Source organism: Ischnura elegans, chromosome 1 (assembly GCF_921293095.1).
Source record: "Ischnura elegans chromosome 1, ioIscEleg1.1, whole genome shotgun sequence".
Taxonomy (NCBI): domain Eukaryota; kingdom Metazoa; phylum Arthropoda; class Insecta; order Odonata; family Coenagrionidae; genus Ischnura; species Ischnura elegans.
Window position 1 is genome coordinate 114,034,984 of NC_060246.1, and position 16,382 is coordinate 114,051,365.

At 39.3% G+C, this 16,382-nt stretch overlaps 1 protein-coding gene across 1 annotated transcript; it reads left to right on the forward strand.

The window, feature by feature from the left end:
* The first annotated feature begins 540 nt into the window (after window positions 1–540).
* On the forward strand, window positions 541–15,883 carry LOC124161809 (piggyBac transposable element-derived protein 3-like). Its single transcript, XM_046538049.1, has 4 exons — window positions 541–749; window positions 1,597–1,731; window positions 1,855–2,640; window positions 15,738–15,883. The coding sequence occupies exons 1-4, from the start codon at window positions 722–724 to the stop codon at window positions 15,881–15,883; spliced, it is 1,095 nt and encodes a 364-aa protein (XP_046394005.1). The 5' UTR covers window positions 541–721.
* The last annotated feature ends 499 nt before the right edge of the window (window positions 15,884–16,382 follow it).

The window sequence follows — 16,382 nt, forward strand, 5'->3', positions numbered from 1 at the left end:
CCACAGGGAGATTGAGAATGTGGTGGAAAAGATCGACTCTTATGAGCAGAGACACCTTCAACTCCTGGAGGTATTTTTGTATGCTTAATCTCTGAATATAAGGCTAATTTTATACCTTGAACATAATTTGTCATCCTTGATCAACCTTATTAATTCAGGATATCAAAGGAGTAATCAACCTTCACACACAACATTCCCTGCTCGTGGAGGAAACTAAACACATATCAAATTCAATGAAAGAGCTAGCAGCCACCAATGAAAGAATAGCTGTGGCTCTTGAGATGTTCACAGGTTCCTCTAGCGGTCAATGAGGTGATTTAAATAACACTATGAAATCCCATCCATATCACAAATTTTTAAACTATTGTGCTTTTTTATTTTACAGGCTTGAAGATTTTTTAAATTTAAAAAAGTAGAAGATTATAATTTTAAAAAGACTGAAGTGAGTCATTGAAATATTTATTTTTTCTGTGTTCATATAATTTTCCTTTAATTTCTGTTTGTATTTTTCATGTACACGAAAGAATGTCTCTATTAACCCTTTCGTTCCAAATGTACAGTATACTGTACATCATATTTATTGTATTAATATGTGCGTATTTAGACTCTTGTATCTCTTTTGAGCATTTAAATAATATCTTTAGTGTTTTGTTTACCGTGCAACGTTGTTTCCATGCCGCCAATTGCCTATTTATGGAATCAACAATAATAAACAAACAAGATGGCGGAGAGGAAGAAGCTGCGATCAAGTAAGTCCATTTTAAATTTTTTATGTTTTTACATGAAACCCATTTATTCTTTGATTCTCTAATTGAAAATGTTAATTAAGCATACAAGTAATATTTGAAAGTAATAGAATGTTTATATACTGCATCAATTTTGCATATTCGTGCCTGAAATATGCATGTACAGTATACTGTACATTAGGACTCAAGTGTTGTTGATGTTATTATCGTTTTGGGGAAGATGTAAAATGAGAAATGTTTTAGTAGTGAGAATTCGGTTGTCTTTTCGGATTGTTTTCGTATAATTATTGACATTTTCAATGATTATCAGAATTAATACTTATATCTCAAAATAAATAACTATATAAAGCTTATCGGAATAGGTTTGTTGATCATAAAATGGTTACATGGGCACGGTCTTGGGAAATACCTTGTATAAATTGGCCCCAAATATAGAAGCAATAGTAATTATTGATAATTGGTTGATGTACTAATAAATGAAACTAATTGCATTTCTTTCACTTGACACAAGTTAATAAATGGGAATAACAACAGAAAGGCCGAAAAATATTTTAAATGCTGATTCATTATTTTATCCTCAACTGGTTGAATTTTTTTTAACAACAGCATTATTCAAACCAAAATGTAATTAGAAATGCAATACTTTCTGTTTTTCATTTGGTTTACAAAGTATTTTTTTTCAAAATCAATGGTTGTTCGAGTTAGTTTGTGGGTTTGTTGACAAATACAGAAACAATACATTAGGGTATGAAAAAGATAATCAAATAATTATTTTTAATCACTACTTTTCCCAAACTACATACATACATGACACATGTACTGAACTTATTTAAAAAAATGCTATTTACAGTGAAAATTGATCCAAATGATTCAGAAGAGATTCTCAGGTTGATTGAGGAAGGAGATGAATCTGATTGTGATGAACTAAGTGATGCAGAAGAATGCGTGCCTCAAGTATGCTTGACTAATAAATATAATCGTGTTGGTAGGTAAACACTATTCTTGTAAATATCAGCATCTGTATGTGATTAGTGAATATGCATATAGATTAGATATTTTTATCCTTAGATAGATTGAATGTGTCAATGTGACTGAAATTTTGTTTCAGGAGCAGATGTATCTCTGCCAAACAGTAATGAGGTCGAGGAGGTATGCCAAGATGAATCAGCTGTCTTCAATGACGGTGAAGCTCTGGATGGAAATATTTTCAATGATATTGCATTGACCCAGCGCGCTGATATAAAATGGAGACACAGATCATTAGTTCCATTTGAGGCTTCCTTTGAAACAAACCGTAATCAGGAAAACTGTGAGAAATTAGCTCCTTTGGAATATTGCTTACGTTACCTACCAAATGCATTGATTCAGGACATGTCCGAGAAAACAAATATGTATGCCCTTCAGCATAACATATCATTTAAGCCTACCACTCCTGATGAAATTAAAACTCTGTTAGGTCTGCACATAATGATGGGTGTTCTAAAATATCCACGGGTTAGAATGTACTGGGATAGTGCAATAGGTGTTGATATTTTCAAACATAATATGGCAAGAGATAGGTTCTTTCAACTAAGGAACAACCTTCACTTAGTAGATATACTCAAAAAACCAAAAAATACAGACAGGTTTTGGAAGGTGAGGCCAATGTATGAAGTCATCAGGCAAAGATGCTTAGAGCTGGACCTAGAAAAGAAGCTTTGTATTGATGAGCAAATAATTCCTTTTCGTGGACACCTGAATGTGAAACAATATGTGAAAGGAAAACCTTGTCCATGGGGCATAAAAATATTTTTTTTATGCGGTAAGTCAGGGCTGGCCTATGATTTTTTGATATATCAAGGGAGTACTACAGAGATAAATCCTTCAGTACAAAAGATGTATGGTTTAGGCCCAAGTTTGATTTTGCATTTATGCAAGAGGGTTTCCTTGTCTGGGCAATTTAGCAATTTAAATATCAAAGTCTTCAATGTAGGTCCCATATAAAATTGTAACCTCAATTGGATATCGTTCTTTTATTGATCATTTGACGGCATTTTCACCCAAACATTAAATAGACGATTGCAAATGGCCCTAGTGACGTTTTTCACACATCGGCAAACTGTTGGTTGACTAACAGCCAAAAAGAAGTCCTGCCCTACACCTCTTTGATATCCTCCCTCGGCCAAGAACCGTAACGCGACGAGAACCTTGAAATATTAAAAATTACGGTGCGGATATTAGAAGTTGCAGCTTTGTGAAACAAAAAAATAAGAAATTCGTAAGCAACTGTTGCATAAAAAGCAAAAAAAAGTACGTTCGCTTCTCGAGAACTTTCATTTAAAAAGTATTTCTAAACGCCTTACCTGTAGAGTTACGTTAAGTCCATCCGCTCTCTTTTTTTTCAATTCACCTGATAAGGAGTTACTTAAATATGTTGCGACGTCTTTTGACGCCCGAAAATATTTGATAAAAATATCATTACCATAATCAAACGGATTGCTTGCATCTCTTAACCTCCTCCTTTCCATATTAAAACGACGTCTTTCGTCAATATGCCTCGCCAATGCGCGCTGAATACGCCTATGTTCACGCGCAAGATTCATGTTTTATAATCGGCTCTTCTATAACAATAAACTCTTCGGAAATCCCTTTTTTAACTCCCAAGGCTAGCGATGTTACGAGCTCCATCTTCATATGGCCTGCGATATGACCGCCTCCGAGGCAGGCCATAACATAAGGCGGTAGTTAAGGCCTCGAAGCCTTAGTTACCGCCCGACTTATGGCCTTTCGCTCATAGTAGAATCGCTCGAAGCCATACGTATGTCCCGAGGCCGTGGTTATGGTCGATTTCGACTTATGGCCCGGCAATACGATTAGTGGAATAACCCTGCAGGGTTACCGCATGGTTTTATCAAATCGCCAGTATTTCTCGGATGACCACCAAATTTAGGATGTATCACTCATTTCACCTTGTAAACAACCCTAGAAATGTTCCTAATAGTCCACCGATGCTAGGATTATATATATATAAAGGAAGGTGGCTATTCATGAGAATAAATACTGATTACGATTAAACCACGGGTAAAATAAGGAGTATACGAGAAATATGTGGCTTTAGGTAAGGTAAATTAAGTATTTTCTACTTTGATGCCCATAAAGTTCGCTGCATGTCAACGCAAAATCTAAAATTTCGTCTCGTTTCAGCTGTGGGTTTCTGTTCAAGAACAGGAACTTGAGCACAGAGTAAATAGCATTTGAAACTTATTTCTGTGTCTATCAAATACTTTTTTTACCTTTTCATGATCATTAGGATCTCAACTCCGGCCGATTAGTGAAGACTATCTAAGTTCCGCATGGTAGGTAACTAAGTAAATACATAAGATAGATTTTCAGCTAGCAATGGATATATTAAATCTAAATGGACAATAAATAAATATTTAAAAACGTTAGTAAAATAATTTTCATTAATCGCATAGTTATTTACCTGCCTTATTTTACTCCCGCATCGCGCTAGTGACGAAGCAATCACTGTTTTTCAGAAAATCAGCCGCCATAAGGAAGTCGACCAGAAGTAAACTGAAGTATTGTGCTTTCTTAAATCCCTATTAAGTCAATTTGTCCTTTTGGAACTACTAAAAAACTCGACGAAGATATTTACTTCGATATCTTTCATTGAAGGCTCTACCACTCTTCTCTCTTAGCGAAGTGAATGGTGTACCGTGCGATGACGTCAGAAGGCGTTTGAGGTCACGTGACTTCAAGCGATATTTGAGCATTTTTAATTAGCATTTATTGACGTTTGTGGAGTACTAGGAGAGTTTTGACTTATATATTTGGATTCGTGAGAAAATCTATTCAATGAAACTAACTAGCATGATGAACAAATTTCATGCATTTTCCTCATTGATGAGATCTCTGGGTCTTTACTTTTCCTGTGCAACGATCACTTAGTAGATCCCCTTCTATTCCACATTAATTGGTCCCTACAAGAGGGTCTATTTCCAGAAGCTTTAAAAACTAGTTTAACTATTCCAATTTACAAAGGTAAAGGTGATAGTGATGATTTAAATAGCTTTCGTCCCATATTACTGCTCTCGCAGTTTTCCAAAAAATTTGAGCAAATCTTTTTTAATCGTTTAATTCCATTTTTGGAGGATCATAAACTGTTACTTAATAGCCAGTGGGGTTTCAGGAAAGGACGATCTACTTCTCTTGCCCTTTTCCATGCAATGCACTTTATTTTCAACTCTATGGATGAGAAAAATGTACTCTGGGAATGTTTCTGGATTTAAATCTTATTTTAGATCTTCTGGATTTAGATCTTATATATAAAAAGCCTTTGACATGGTTGACCATCAACTGTTGCTTAAGAAATGCTATGTATTTGGTATAAGGGGTGCGGTTTTAAACTGGATTCTATCCTACCTAAGCAACAGATACCAAATTGTTTGTTTAACCCATAATAAACAGAAACACATTTCTGGTCCTTTACCTATAAAAACTGGTGTACCACAGGGATCTGCGAAATCTGGCCCATTATTATTTATAATTTTTATGAATGACTTATTAGGGATTGGGAACAACAGCAATGTTGGTAATGTAACCTATGCTGATTTTTATCTCATCCCTTTTTAATCTCATCCCCCAACATTGACTTATTAGTTCCAAAAGCTCAAGTTTTACTTGACTCAGTATTTGAATGGAGCATTAGGAACACTCTCAAGCTAAAATAGCAAAAAAACTGAATTGGATTTATTTTAACATAATTGCAGGAGAAAAATTCCAGATATAATGCTGGATGGCACCATAATAAAATCAACAAGATGCATAAAACTTTTAGGTGTACATATCCAGTACAGGAAAATGGGATGTCCATTAGGGTGGTGCGAAAAACTCAAGTTCCAAATTTCGTGTCGTAATAGTGCGGAAAAGTTGCGATACGTTAGTACAAGAAAAACAAAAAAAGAATTATTAAAATCGGACGTCATCTTCCGATCCCGCAAAGCACCTGAAAAAATGACAAAAATGAAAAAAATTGTTTTTTTTTCGTTGTAAAAAAATTAAATTAAATTAATACCTTTTAACGCTGTAGCAAAAAATGATTACAAATAGCAAAGGGTATTATTTATATATGCATTATTATGGCTTTTAACTGTTATTACCGATCATACAAGATCATTAAAATGTATAAATTTTGCAATTTCGCCTATTTTTCAGAGTTTTGTAATAATTACTTGAGAATAATTTTTGAGAAGTTTTAATTAGCTCTTAAGATCAAAAAAGACAATAAAACTGACCACTAGAATTGAAACGCAAAATTTCACTTTAAAAAGGCAGCATGTTAACCCTATTGAAACCGAAAGTGAAGATGTTGAGGTTTTAAATGACGCAACGCATAGTTCAACAATCAAGGAGAAATTTGTTGACTCGGAAGATTACATGCCAAGTACATCCAAAAAAATATAAATCACCATGGCAAATGAGGGTAAAATTCCAAAGTACAGCTTTTCATTGTGATCAATGCGGGGTGTATCACCGTACAGCTGCTGCTATAGCATCAAGTGTACTTGTAGACATTGGTGTTATAACTGAAGAATATACTTCTAAGTTCATTGACCGATGTAGAAGGGTAGACAATACCATAGTAATAGAAATGATTGAATCGAAGGAGTGTATTAAGACGTAAAAAACAAATGTAGGAGTAACAAATTATTATTATTATTAGTACTGTCGGACAGTTATAGCGGAACACCATTCTCTAATAAAAGAACCGGCTTTTGTGTATTTGAGTTATGTTTCTCCAAGCTCCGGGTCTGATAAAGATATAGTGGTCTCCATACTATCTTATCTCTCTGATCAAGGATTATCATTAGAGTTCTTAGAGTTAGTTTGCTGTGATGGCACGAACATCAATATTAGATGGAAAGGTTGCACTAATTGAAAGCTCGTAAAACACCAATGACACCCGCTGCAGTGGGCAGTTGGGTTACTTCATTTCATTGAATTACTTTTTTCATATTTTCCATTTAGATGGAGAAACAAGTGGCCAAAATCATAAGTGGGCCAATTGGACTAATATGAATGGTTATGGAAAGCTTCCAAACTGCATTTCCAAACAATTGAATGTGAAATTCTACAAGTTGATAGATAACTTTTGAGCAAGTACCAAAGATACCTTATTGACATTAGTCAAGCAATCACAAGTGGCGACTTTCCAAATGACTTAGCAAACCGGGATACTGGACCATTTTCACATGCTAGATGGGTCGTGTGAACAGAGCAAAGGAAACCTCTCGATACATACCTGGATATTAAAAGAAAGTAGTTTTCCCTGTTATTGAACGGAACTCTAACTTTGATCACGAAGAGAATGTATTGATGGCGATGGTTTTTTATTACAGAAGGCACATTAGAGAGCTGGGGCTTAAAAGAGTATTTAAAGCCAGACAGACTTAACCAAAAGGCAAACCTATCGTAAACTTCATTACTCCTACCATGAACTTCGAAATAGCTGACCATATAGAACTGATTGAGTGGAATGTAGTCAAACTATCTACTCCACCTCTTCTTATGAGAATAATTACTAATGAAGAAATAGCTTCCTTCATTGAATCTGGCGATAAACAAGATTGGGATATTATAACTTCCCATATCACACGCAAGCAATGGAGCCGTGTGTGAAATTGGTAACGGAGGTATCCCTTAAGCTTTGTGACTATCGATCCAGAGATGGATTTATTAGGGCTAATTCAAATCAAGGTCCATTATGCCAGACCTTACCACTAAATCGCAGTACAAAGTAGTTTTCAAAAGTTAAAATTTAAAAGAAGGACAATAAATTTAAATATTGTTTGAAGCAGTAACCCTCATTGGTTAGATGGATGGAGGGTGTGGGTAGAACTCAAAGTGCAGCCACCTCTCCGCGGTGAGTTTTGGGTTGTTTAAATATTATTAAATCATATGTAAACAAAGGAAGAGCTGCATAATCAAACATGTAATTTAGACTCAAATATTACCTTAAGTTATTATGACACAACTCTGAAAAATTGGCTAAACAGCAAAATTTATACATTTTTAATGATCTTGTGCGATCGGTAATAACAGTTAAAAGCCATAAATATGCATGTATAAATAATACCCTATGCTATTTGTAATCATTTTTTGCTACAGCGTTAAAAGATGTTAATTTAATTTAATTTTTTTACAACCAAAAAAAAACAATTTTTTTTCATTTTTGTCATTTTTTTCAGGTGCTTTGCGGGATCGGAAGATGACGTCCGATTTTAATATTTCTTTTTTTGTTTTTCTTGTACTAACGTATCGCAACTTTTCCGCACTATTACGACACGAAATTTGGAACTTGAGTTTTTTCGCACCACCCTAATGTCCATGTCTCCATACTTATTTCACTACTGCACTCCTCAATATTTTGTTTACGATATCTAAAATCCTCTGTGCCCAGAAATATTTTACTTACTGTTTATTTTGGCCATTTCTATAGCACAGCTACCTATTGCATCTTACTCTGGGGTGGCTCACCCACCCTATTGAATAAAGTCTTTCTCCTTCAGAAACGTGCCTTACGTATCATCCTAAACTTGCCGTATAGAAAATCATGTAAACCCCACTTCCTATCTCATAAATTACTCACATTACCCTGTGCCTATATCCTAAATCTGTTACTCTTCATCAAACAAAACCTCCACCTAGTTGAATCAAATGCGAATATCCATACTCATTTCACCCGCACTAGTAAACATGTTCATCAGACCCATCATCTCTCATCAATAACATTAAACAGTCCCTTAGCTATTGGAATTAAATTGTATAACAATTTACCTGTCACCCTCAAGTTAGTAAAAGAACTAAATTTATTCAAACGTAATCTCAAGGACTATCTGATATTAAATGCTTTCTATAGCCTGGACTAATTCAGTGCAAAGTGCATATAGGCATCTTTCTTTTGTCTATCTTTTATTTATCTTGTTTAAATCTCCATGTTTGCATCGCCTGATTTCCTTATGTTTGAAAAAATTATGCGTTTCTTTTTTATGTATCTATCATCTTTGTGTTTATATCAATTTGCTCTTTTTTCTGATATATCCCATGTGCTCTGTGTCTGATAAAATTATATGTATCACTTTGACTTGCCATATATTTGCTTTTTACAAATCGTTGGTCAAATAAAGATATTACTATCATTATTATAGAATGGTAAACACATGTTTGGTATTTATCGGAAACCAACATGCACTGATCATATTTTCCATGCCAATTCAAAACATCCTCCTAGTCATAATCTAGCAGCCTTCCACAGCATGGTCCACAGAGCTGTTGACATTCCCCTCACAAATGAGGAATATTGTAAGGAGTTATCCATCATTAACTCTATAGCCAGAGCTGATGGTTTCACGGGAGCTATGATAAATAACATGGTGGCGAAAAAGAAAAAATAAATTTTCCTTAGATAGATACATTCATTTGAACCTCTGAAAGCTCGAGACTGAAGGAAAATAAATTACATTAGTAATGCTTCCCTAAGAGTAGGTAAATTTCTAAATCATCTTGGCATCAAATCAGCCTTCCACAATAGAAAAAAACGTAATATATTTGCTTCCCCGCGTAAAAGACGCTCTCAATAACAGGGACCAAAGTGGAATTTATAGGCTTGAGTGTGGAGATTGAATGGCGTCTTACATTGAACAGACGGGGAGAAGTTTGCAGGTCCGAGCAGAAGAGGGATTTTGAAAATGAGGAAGGGAAATCCCACTTCGTGGCTCACCTCCTAGAAGATGGACAATGGAAACGAAACCCTAGGGCGGGTTCGCGGGGATACACTCCTGGGGCAGGGACTGTAAGCGCTAGCTTTTCTCCTCTGCACCCAGAAGGGGAAGGACTGGAAGGAATAAGGAAGGAGGCGCCGCCGCGATGACAGCCCGACGACGCCCACCCGGGGTGGGGATAGGGAAGGAAGGGAACGGACGAGGAATCCCGCACCGTCACAAAGGCGGGCTGGCCCTACTAACAGCGAAACCAAGCGAAACGCAATTAATATGCTTCCAATCCTAGTGGATTTTCCTATGAGGAAGAAAAATCCATCGATCGAATCGGTAGATTCCTAGAAGATGGACACCGGCTGTTTTCATTCCAGAAATGGTGCGCCGGGTAAAAAAGGGGGCAAAAATGGACATTTGGGAAAAATTGTGCACCGTTTCGGCCATTAATAGGAAAGAAAATGTCACTAATGACCATGTTTTCCCTTTTATTCCCCGCTCCCTGGCCTCCCTAAGCTAATCGGGATAAAAAACCTCCGAGCACCTGAAGACAGCCTCACCTCAGACCAACTGTCAGTACACAATTCCCAACCCTCCCCACGCTCTTACGGTCAACTCTCTTCCCCACCCTTAAAAACCAAGGAACAAGATAAATTTTCTCCTTCCCCCGCCTTCTCATTTATTGTGAGTTTACAAATTCGTACGAGACTGTTTATTCTGGAATGGATACCTATTTTGTTAGTCTCGATAATGCTGCGGTGCAATGAAACATGTTTACTCAGATGAAATTAATTTTTATGCGGAAATGTGGAGAGTAGTATCACCCCTAATCTTAAGCATGAATGGTAAGAACGAGTCCACAATATCATTTTGCGACATAAAAGGAGACCAAATACACGTGTATCTTAATGATGCGACGTGTTGCGACACGAAAATGAAATGATTCATAGGAAGCTTCCGTGCGAAAAGTGGGAATATATATATATGACGTCGAAAGTGTGAAAACATTTCCTCACACAGGATTAAAATTTTCAGTGAAAACCAGGAATAACTGTGAATAGGTAGTAGTTGGTTTGGGGTTACGGGTGCGTCGACAGCTAATGTCATTAGCACCACGCGCAATCAAATTGCGACATAAGCATATACTTGTATTTCAGTTAGGTGCGCCACTGTTGAGAATATTGATGAAAAAGTTAAGCCAATCAAATCGAATTTATAAGATCAGATTTCTAAATGAATTCGATCGCTTAGGCGGTCAGGGTCATCGCCCAGAATACATTATAGGTTGCCCCTGACGCCTATCCTGTCTCGCGTAAACTGGTACTCATCAAACTCCGTCAGGAGGTCACAGTCAAAGGGCAGCCACAATAGCCACATCGAGGTGGGATCTTCTCTTCGGTGAAGAGATAGGAATGTATCAGGGCGCAATGACCGATTCTCAGTCTTGCAATGATGACCTCCTCCCTACAATTCCTCCCAACGGAAGAGGGCCACATTGACGTAACCGGATTGATCATTCTAAGTTTGTTGTTCGTTACGTTCGTCCATACCTCACTCCACTGCCGTAGGACTATTCTACGCAGTCTGTAAGTCTTGATAGGTTACAAACGTCGAAGCCTGTGCCGGCAGCACAGAGTTCATTATAAGTTTGAAGGACTTCCAGCAACGCCGTCTCCGATAGAATTCGGAGGAAAGCGTTGTGGATTTCATCGGATCCTCGGGACGTATCATGGGAGTCATGGATGACAGATTTCAACTCCTAGATGGTAAATGGGATGTTGTAATCTGCCGTCGTATGAGACTCGTTAAAGGTAATCGGAATGTTCTCAAGCCGTTGCTTCAGGATTGAAAAAGATGCTTCGTAACATTCGTCACTGCTCACTTTGGCGAGTAATTGACCAAATACATCCCCAATGGCAGCTGGAGGAGTGATAACCTTTCCATCGACTTTAAGAGAGGATATACCGAGATGCTGGTTGTTACCCGATATGCTCCTCACCTTGCGCCATGCCTGTGCAAGCGGAGTCCTATGGTTCACACCAGAGAAAAACTTCATCCAAGAAGTCCTCTTAGTTTCTTTAATCATCTGACGCGCTTTAGCTCTCAGTCGCCGAAAGGCGGAGAGATTATTTTCCGAATGGTACTTGTTGAAAATTCGCAGAGCTTTCTTGCGTTTTCGAATGGCTTCTGCGCAGGCTTCACCCCACCATGGCACCGCGTATCTAGGAAGGATGCTTCGAGATCGTGGTATGCTAATTTCGGCGGCTTCAATAGTGCTGGACCTCAAATGATGCACGTTTGATACACCGTCGCAGTTTTTGTCCTTCACGTAGTTGAAACTGGACCTAAAACAAGGCCAATCGGTTTTCCGAAAGGTCCAACTGCCTGGTCTAATAAAATCAGGGTTAAAATTCCCGTTCCCGTCTGATTAATAGGGGAAAGTGATCGCTCCCACTATAGTCCTAATGCATAGAGAATCTGAGTATATTGATCAAACTCGTCGATAATATACACAAGTCAATGGGGGAGAATCACCGCTGAAAGAGTTAAAACGGGTTTACTTTCCATTATTGAGTAAAACTAGGTTAAGATCAATAATAAAACTTGATAAAATGCGTCCACTGCGGTTGCACTGTCCCGCAGTGCTTCCCCATAAACGATCGTGAGCATTAAAATCTCCAAGTAAAACGAACGGCTGAGGCAGCTGGTGAACAAGGGATTCTAGATTTAAACGGGTGACGGGTGCACCCTCCGGCAGGTAAACGTTGCACACCGTTATCGCCTCGGGAGCGTGCACCGTCACCGCTACCGCTTGAAACGGTGTGTTAAGAATTATTCGGGAGGTGTAAAGTGCCTCCCGAACAAAAACCGCCACTCCACCATGGGCTCGTTGGCCACTAGTATCGTCCAGTCTAAAAGCGTTAAAATGTTTTAAATATCCCTTGTCTGTATCCTTAAAACGCGTTTCCTGCAAACATATATAGGAAGGGTTAAAATCTCTGATTAAAATTTCAAGCTCCTCCTTATGCCTATAAAAACCGTTGCAGTTCCACTGCACGATAAAAGCCATGATTAAAAATATAACATAGGATTAAAACTGATAAGAGCAGTTGAGTCACGAAGGGCGCTTGAGGCGCTTGACGTGACTCTCCTTCCCTCTGCTCTCAATTTTTAAAATATCCGTATCGGATAGGTTTTCTAACTCCATTAAATTGGTTTGGCTCTTCGGAGCCTTATCAGAGGGGCCGGGGGACTGAAAGTTCCCACGTTTGGTTTGTGTAGCTCCAGCGTTGTTTTTGTTAGGTTTCTTATTTGGAGATTTCGTTCCCACGACTTTATTCTTGTTTGCCAGATCTGTGGCCTTAGCCGGCGCGGCCGATTTTTTGTTCTCCAGCCTTATTGTTCATATTTTCTTCCGTCTGAGTCGAGATAGTGATCTTGCCGATAGGAGCGGAAGCGATTTGGGCGAAAGATCTGGAGAAAGTAGGAGCTACTTGAGCTCTGTACTTTTTCCTCGCCTCAACGTACGGGATCTTATCGACTGTCTTGATCTCCATTATTTTTCGCTCTTCTATCAACTTCGGGCATTTGCGGGAGTACACGGGATGAGCACCCTCGCAGTTCACGCAACGCTGGTCACCATTGCACTCACCCTCATGCTTGTCCAGGCCGCATCGTGGGCAGGTGGCCTTGCCTTGGCTCCTCGTGGCCATATGATCGAACTGGGGGCACTGGAAGAATCTCAGGGGTGCCGGTATGAATGGCCGCACTGGGACCGATTCGTAACCGATGAACACACTGTCAGGGAGTTTGTCGCGCGCGAACGTGAGTACGACAGATGTCGAGTCTATTCTCTCTCCGTTGCGCCTTGTAGTGAGTCGACGAGCATCAGAGACTCCTTGGGATGCTATCTCACGTTTTATCTCGTCGATCTCAACGTACAGCAGATCAAAGTGGCTTACAACTCCCCGACAGGTGTTTAGGGTGGAGTGCACCTCGACCCTGACGGGAATATCATAAACGTTTAGTAGGTTTTCACTCAGGGCTTAATTACCAGTTTCAATGAGCAGTGTACCATCGCGAAGCTTTTTAGCTGATTTAAGCTCCCCAGGAACCAAACCCGATAAATTTTTACGAATAAGGAAGGGAAACAACTTTTTCAGGTTCTTCCCTTCCTTCTGGCACCTCATTACTAGGTAGCGCTGACTAGCGCCGTATACTTAAGACTCATTCGTCGTCTGGACAGGATCTTTTGGTTGGAGGTAGTTTCTTCAGCCATCCAAATACATTGAATTCCTCCCCTGGGCTCCCCACCCACAAGGGGGCCACACATTCGGAACGCCACACCGAGATCCGGTGTAATCGCCACGGCTATAGGAACCTTTGACAAGGGAGTCTCTTTCTGGTTAGAGCCAACGGCGCGGGGGGTTCCCCACCCACCACGGAGCCACCCATACGGGACGCCGAACCGCGATCTGTTGTGTCACCAGGGCTACCCAAGGGATACAGGAACCTTCGATAGGTTGTCTCTTTCGGGTTAGAACCTCCAGCGCGGGGGCCCTCCGAGCCCACACGCCTTCGGACGCCCTACGAAGACCCCCTTATCTCCAGCACTAACCCGGCCAGGCATACGCTCAAAAGGAGCCGCCAAGAGCCGAAGGACCGATCTGGGCTATTCCCGGCCGCCCGTTTTGCGTGGAATCCAGGGCCGAAGTGGAGTATTGAACTTTAGCCCATACCGGATATCCGACGCCCACCTGGGAGCCGGAGAACTCACCCATCAGGGTCCCCTTCTCCCCCATGTACGGAAGAACCGCGGAGTCACATGCCGTCTGAATGCTATCCGAGCTTACGAAGGGTTTATTAATAAGGTTGTCTCCCCGGTGCGCTCGGGTCCGCGGGGGCGCTGGTCCCCAAAGTAAGATCTTAAGTTTTATAGTTTCTTCATTGGCTTATAAGCACTTGAGGGCAGTTCATTGTGTACCATTTGTAAACAATATATTCAATGAAATCATTATTGGCAACCGTGAAAGATTGTCTGTTCGAATATTATGAATTTGTGAAGGGATGCAGTGCCGTCAGATACGTGGGGGAGGTTGTATGGTGGGAGAGGGTGAATGCGGGTGGGGGGAGGATAAATGCTCATTGTATTATGTATATATTATGAAGTTCATTATATATATTACATGAATTTTATGCACATAAATAGATATATAGACTCATGATTTCAGGCCATCATATACTTAGTTTCTGGGTCATTTCATAACCCCCGCGCGTAAAATCATTTCTTTGGTCATATTTTTCGTAAATGAACAGTTTCGATTTTCATTACAGCGAATTTTGGAACGCTTGTGGAGTCAATATAATACAAATTCTTAGATTTCCGAGCCATTTTTGACAACCCTATGCATCATTGAGGATAACTGTGCGCTTTAATCGCCACTCCCACAATTCGTTCCTGAAAGCATTAACTGTGTGTAAAAATACAGTGACATATTAAAAAAATGTATTTAGTCATTCATAGGTTTGAGTATGTCATTTTCTTTCTCGCTTCAGGAGATACAACTCCATCAACACCAAACAGTCACTGTACTCCCCGGACAAAGAGAAAGATCATTGGATGACGAAATAAGATAGCAGCTCTCAGGTCAAAGATTTTTCGAATGAAAAGGATGGCTCCATTAGTTACCAGGATGGGATAAGGGAGCTTATTGAAAGGTCAGCTCTTTCCCTAAGTACAGAAATTATGAAACTATTTTAGACATACATGAAACTGGCACATTTATTGTTAACGTAGTTTAAGATGGCCACTAGCAATGTAAAACTTTTTCATTTATTTATAATATCACAGCCCAAAGGGTTATCGTTTTTTAAAGAAACCCAATGCCTACCACCTGAAAGCAGCCTAAGGCGATGGTTCAGCAGCCTTCTTATTAGTCCAAGCATTTACATTAATATGATTCATGCTTTGAAAGGCATTTCAAAAATTTTTAAGCTACAGTACTTGCCTGTAGCCCTCCTTTTTGATAAAAAATACCCATAAAGGGAAATTTATATTATGACCAAGGTAGTAACAAAATATTTGGCTTCAGTGACATAGTATCATACCTGAGCCTATGTATGGAACCCATGGCCTCTGTTCCGTAAACAGAAGTATGTTTTAGTTGACGTAACTGCCACCGGAGGGCGTAGTTATATTCCGATATTCAATTTTGTGTGTGTGCGTGCGTGCGACCAGTCGTCGTCAATCTCGGAGTCAGTTGTGTCAGTCAGTGTGTGGAACTCATAGTGAGAATGTGTGGTGCCTCAGCTGCCCCAGCCCCTCCCCCGCCCCCCAAGTGTCGGCGGACCTCCAGACAAGAAGGCTTACTGACTGAAGACTGACTGATAAGTGAAATTTCCCCCATTATTATACTGATAAGTAAAATTCCCCCATTATTATTATTCACTATTTCCATGATATTGTTAAAGTTATAAATATATATTTTTTTGAATATTTAAAAGTGCGTAGTATTTCTCTGGTCCTTCGGGTTATAGTTGTATGAACATCGTTCCATTTCCATCCCGCGATAGCCTGTCTGTGATCATAAAGGTCATAACAAAAAAAATGGAAGCAGTGCTTAGGATTTTGGACAACCCATGCTCAGTTCTCAGCCCGTTCACTACTACCTATCATTGAAAGCTGCTATAGCGTTCATGCAACAGGCTTCAAAGTTGTGGTTATTATCTGCGATCAAGCACCTATAAATCAAGGGTTGGCCTAAATTCTAAAATATCTCACGATAAGCCATTTCTCAAAATTAAAGAAAATATAGTTCACTTCCTGGTCTACACCCCTCACCAAATACAATCCATGAGAAACAATTTGTTAAAGAGTAATTTT

Bases quoted from the DNA above. Each gene is read 5' to 3' on its own strand.
- LOC124161809 (XM_046538049.1), top strand. From the start codon at position 722: ATGGCGGAGAGGAAGAAGCTGCGATCAA. The intron at 750-1,596 runs GTAAGTCCATTT...TGCTATTTACAG, and splicing joins GAGGAAGAAGCTGCGATCAA to TGAAAATTGATCCAAATGAT. The intron at 1,732-1,854 runs GTAGGTAAACAC...ATTTTGTTTCAG, and splicing joins TAATAAATATAATCGTGTTG to GAGCAGATGTATCTCTGCCA.